Below are 5000 nucleotides of genomic sequence, written 5' to 3'. Positions count from 1 at the left end.
AACACCACTGATTAGTACAGATACAGCTGTAATTTCCCAACTACTATATATATACATAGATAGATAAGTAAGTATAAGTACAGTATACAGTATATGCTGAACAGAGAAGAGACACCATACCACGGATTAATGTCTTCCGTTATGAGGTTAACACAGGGGGGCAGATAATATGGTGTTAATATGGTTTTCTTTTAACTAGCATAAAACACTGTCCTGCAGCTTATACACAAATGTGGCTAAAACACAGGAAATTACTGTACTGTTCCGAGTACAGGGGAGGCCAAAAATACGGCAGATTGGTAATGAGCACCCGAAGCCATGAGTTTGGAGAAGCTTATTTAGCCGCGGCTGACCTGAGACCAGCGGAGCTAAAGGAGAACATAAATGATGGATGGAGAACGGCCATTTACATCCATTAGACCATGAGTCATCAGCAGCAGGGGGAACACACTTCTATTATATCCCCACGAGAGAGGAGGAGAGAGGGAGAGAGAGAGAGAGAGAGGGAAAGAGAGAGGGAGGGAGAGAGGGAGGGAGGGAGGGAGAGGGAGGCAGAGAGAAAGAGAGAGGGAGAGAGAGAGAAAGAGAGGGAGGGAGAGGGAAAGAGAGGGAGAGATCAGTAGAGAGAGAGAGGGAGAGAGAGAGCAGGAGGGAGAGTGGAGGGCTACACGTCTAGTAGAGAGAAGAGAAAATGAAAGGAGGAATCAGAGGGAAAAAAGAGACAAGATAGGGAACAAAACTAACCTATTTGAATTGCCAACACAGCACAGCAGCCACGTAGAACATGCTGTGAAAACCACTCACTGAGATCAGACTGTGATACCAATACCTGGTCCTTTACTGACATGTCATGCGTCAAGTTATTACCTCCGCCCAGGAGGTTATGTTTTCATCAGGGTTTGTCTTTCTGTCTGTCTGTCTGTCTCGGTCTGTTTGTCTGTTTGTTTGCTCACAAGATAACTCATAGAAATTTTCAGGGAAGGTCTGAAATGACCCAAGGAGGAAGCGATTACATTTTGGAAGTGATCCGCATCACCGTCTGGATCCAAGAGGCGTGTTGGTTATGTTTTTGTTTGGCGGACGGAGGTTTGCGCTCTCTGAGTGCTTTTCTAGTTTGTGATGTTATACTACAGAAACATGATGAAGTCTGACCTTAAATGACTATGATTTTCAGACGTTCCATGGAGAGGGATTCATGTACCTTGCACTTCCTCGTCTGTGCGCTGACCTAGTAGTGCTAGCGTGTAGCGCGGTATTAAATTAGCTAAAAGTTTTGCTCTGTCCATTAAATTAGCTTCGCTAGTTTGTGCGGGTGTGAACACACTTGCATTGCATGTCACAGAGCTGACTGAAAGCCCAGAGCGAGAGGCAGAGAGAACAAAATGCCAGCGGAAATGCCAACTCCATCATGTCCATGAACAACACAAACACTCACACCAGCAATGATGGAGAGCGAGAGAGAGGCAGAGAAAGAAAGAAAGAAAGAGAAGGAGAGAGCAAGACAGAGAGAGAGAGTGGCAAGTCCAGGCATAGAAAGTGCAAAAGACTGACAACGAGAAAAACAGAGAAAAAGAAGCAAAACTGAGTGGTCAGAAGAGGACTTAAAAAAAAAAAAACATGTTGGGAAGAGAGAAGCCATTTAAACCTAAAAAAAACTCCAACTCCCATCAACCCCCACAAAACCCGGCCCAGCACTCACTCTGCACGGCGGCTAAGGTGGCGGCCGGCTTGACCTGAGGCGCGGCGTTGTTCCCGGTGCCGGACGCCGCCACCGGGCTCTTGTTGCGGTTGGGGTCCGAGCGCACGTGGTTCTTGGTGCCGTGCGAGAGGCACGAGCCGTCCGTCTGTTCGGGCACCTTGCCGGACGCCCCGGACGCCGCCGCCGTCGCCGTCGCCATGGCGGCGGCGAGCTCGTCCTGGCGTCGGCTGGCCTGCTCCTGGCGCCGCAGCTGGTCCTCGAAGTAGCGGAACTGCTCCGACTCGATCTGCATGCGGCGCAGGTGCTGCACGCGCTGGCGCTCCTCCTCCAGCAGGGAGAGCCGCTGCAGACGCTCGTCACAGCCCTGCTGCGCCGCGCACGCCGCCTGGCTCTGGAGATGCACGGCGAGACACACGCACGCACGCACGCACACACACACACACACACACACACAAACGCACACACACACGCAGACGCACACATGCACACACACACGCAAACAATTTAAGTGTGAGATACAGATAACACTTAGCTTGCCTCACGCAGTGCTTTGGGACCACATGCACACACGCACACACACATGCACACGCACGCGAACGCACACACACACACACACACACACACACACACACACGAACGCATACACACACACGCACACACACACACACACACACACACACAATTTAAGTGTGAGATACAGATAACACTTAGCTTGCCTCACGCAGTGCTTTGGGACCACATGCACACACACACACGCACACACACATGCACACGTACACGGGAACGCACACACACACACGCACACACACACGCACACACACACACACACACACACACACACACACAGACACAATTTAAGTGTGAGATAGAGATAACACTTAGCTAGCCTCACACAGTGCTTTGGGACCACAGAAAATTGGCACTCTATTAAACACATATTCTAAAGGGAGTTAACTTGGAATCACACATCAACACAGACACAACTTCATGTGACACACACACACACACACACACAGACTCAGACTTAAGTCATCTCCCTCGTGAAGTTAACAATAGTCATCCATAGTCATACATAAGCACTATCTCTGCAGTCCCTAACAGCATGCTTCCGTCCAGTAAACACTTCCACTAAAGACAGAGGAGGATGCATTTGCAGTGCGACTGACATTTAGCTCTTAAGAGGAAAAGAAAACACACAGAGCGCACTACAATAACTTCTCTATTTCTCTAAACATGATCGCACACAAGTAACAAAAATGCCGCAGCACTTCCATTAACTTTTGGTTACATTTGATCTGATTTGACTCATTTCTTCTGACTTGAGGTTCGATCTCGTTAGAGATGCTTTAGGAGGTTGCCATCACTGGAGAGAGTTGCCCAGTCGGAACACAGGGCTTACTGAACACAGACAACCGCCACACTAGTAAACACACATGCTTAAGGCAGTTAAAAACCACACACACACATGGGGAACAGCCTCACTAGTAAACACACATGCTTAAGGGAGTTAACCCCACCATCCCCCCCCCTCCCACACACACACACACATATGGGGAACAGCTTCACTAGTAAACACACATGTTGAAGGGAGTTTAAATTGGAATCACACACACACACACACACACACACAACAACAATTATCTTGGCTCACACAGGGCTTAGGGACCACAGATAACTGCCACACTTAGTACACACACATGCCAGAAGGAGTTTAAATTGGAATCACATATTAACACGAACACACACACACACACACACACACACACACACACACACACACTAACACTTAAGGCTTAGGGAACACAGGGAGCATAGGGAACAGCCCCACTAGTAAACACACATGAAGGGAGTTCAAATGGAGTCACAAATTCACACACGCACACGCGCACACACACACACACACACACACACACACACACACACACACACACACACACACACACACACACACACACACACACGCACACACGCACACACGCACACAGGCCCACCTGTCTCCTCAGATACTCGTTGTGCTCTTTGCTGTACTTTTCGTGCAGAAGCTTCTTGAGCTGGTCCTTCCGTGGAAAAGCCACTTCTTGCAATTTCTGGAAAGTGGAGGGGAAAAAATTAGATGAGTTCGTAGGAAGACATGGAACCACTATCACAACTGCCTTTGAGTGCTCATGTGTGCTCATGTGTATGTGTGTGTGTGTGTGTGTGTGTGTGTGTGTGTGTGTGTGCATGTCTGGAGATTGGTGTGTCTACACATGCTGTGCTTTCTATTTCCCTCTATTTCCTCATACTGCAGGTTTAGATCAATAAGAGCATGAAGCACAAGAATAAATAAAAGCACACACACACACACAGACTACAGACTATTGCCTACCTACTCTACCACTAGCACAGTGTTGCAATACATGCATTTTAGTCCGTCCACAAACCCACTAACCCAAAGGTCCCAAAACATAAATAAAGATATTATTTCCCAACACAGAAGCAGCACAGAAACAGTTGCTACAAGGGGACTTGAGGAGATTTCATTAATGCCACTGTATTAATGAGAATGTGTGTAGGCCATAATCCTCTGAAGGGGGGGTTATACCCGGGGTGGCACAACCTAAACAGAGCGCTAACATGCCAGCCCGTGCTAATTAGCCATGATGCTAATCAGATTAGCGCTAGGCTAGGGGTGCCATGGAGACGCAGCTTTAAGTCAGTGAGCGGCAGCCCTTACCCTCATGATGACTTGCTTCTCTGGCACGCTACACTGCTGGTAGTCCCGGTGGCTGGGGAGCTTCTCCACAAACAAACTGTGATGTAAAAACAAACACACAAACAAACAAACAAACAAATAAACAAAAAAGTCATATTTCAAAAAGAAAAATATTTCACTGAATGTGTAAAACATTTTGGACCATATTCTCACTCAACAACTTCGGCAGCAACTGGATTAAATGAAATATTAAATTCCGATAAACATCTTCCACCAAATACATACAGTAAGGAACAATGTAAACAAATGTAAGCACGCACGCAGGCACACACACACACACACACACACACACACACACACACACACACACACACACACACGTTGTACAGCTTGTATGCCTGAGTATATGTGCTCATTTTGTGTGTGTGTGTGTGTGTGTGTGTGTGTGTGTATGTGTGTGTACCCAAATTATGTTGAGTATGCACACATGTTTGTGTTTGTGCATCAGGGATGGGAATTAGCACCAGTCACAGGCCAAACGCTGGTTCAATATAAGAGTGGCTTGTAGATTTTAGACACAAAGTAATATTTTAACACGTGCATGCA

At 47.3% G+C, this 5000-nt stretch overlaps 1 protein-coding gene across 4 annotated transcripts in view; it reads right to left on the bottom strand.

The window, feature by feature from the left end:
• The window catches only part of stambpl1 (STAM binding protein-like 1), a 24675-nt gene that overhangs the window by 8132 nt on the left and 11543 nt on the right, over positions 1-5000 (bottom strand). For all 4 annotated transcript variants that reach the window (XM_062526369.1, XM_062526372.1, XM_062526370.1 and 1 more), the window contains 3 exons: positions 4416-4491; positions 3691-3786; positions 1700-2090 (listed from right to left, as the gene is read on the bottom strand). In XM_062526369.1, coding sequence (XP_062382353.1) covers positions 1700-2090; positions 3691-3786; positions 4416-4491 — 563 coding nt within the window. The remainder of the gene's footprint in view (positions 1-1699; positions 2091-3690; positions 3787-4415; positions 4492-5000) is intronic.

Source organism: Sardina pilchardus, chromosome 22 (assembly GCF_963854185.1).
Source record: "Sardina pilchardus chromosome 22, fSarPil1.1, whole genome shotgun sequence".
NCBI classification, from domain to species: Eukaryota; Metazoa; Chordata; class Actinopteri; order Clupeiformes; family Clupeidae; genus Sardina; species Sardina pilchardus.
The sequence above is the reverse complement of the archived record's forward strand: the minus strand, read 5'-3'. Positions and strand labels throughout refer to the sequence as shown.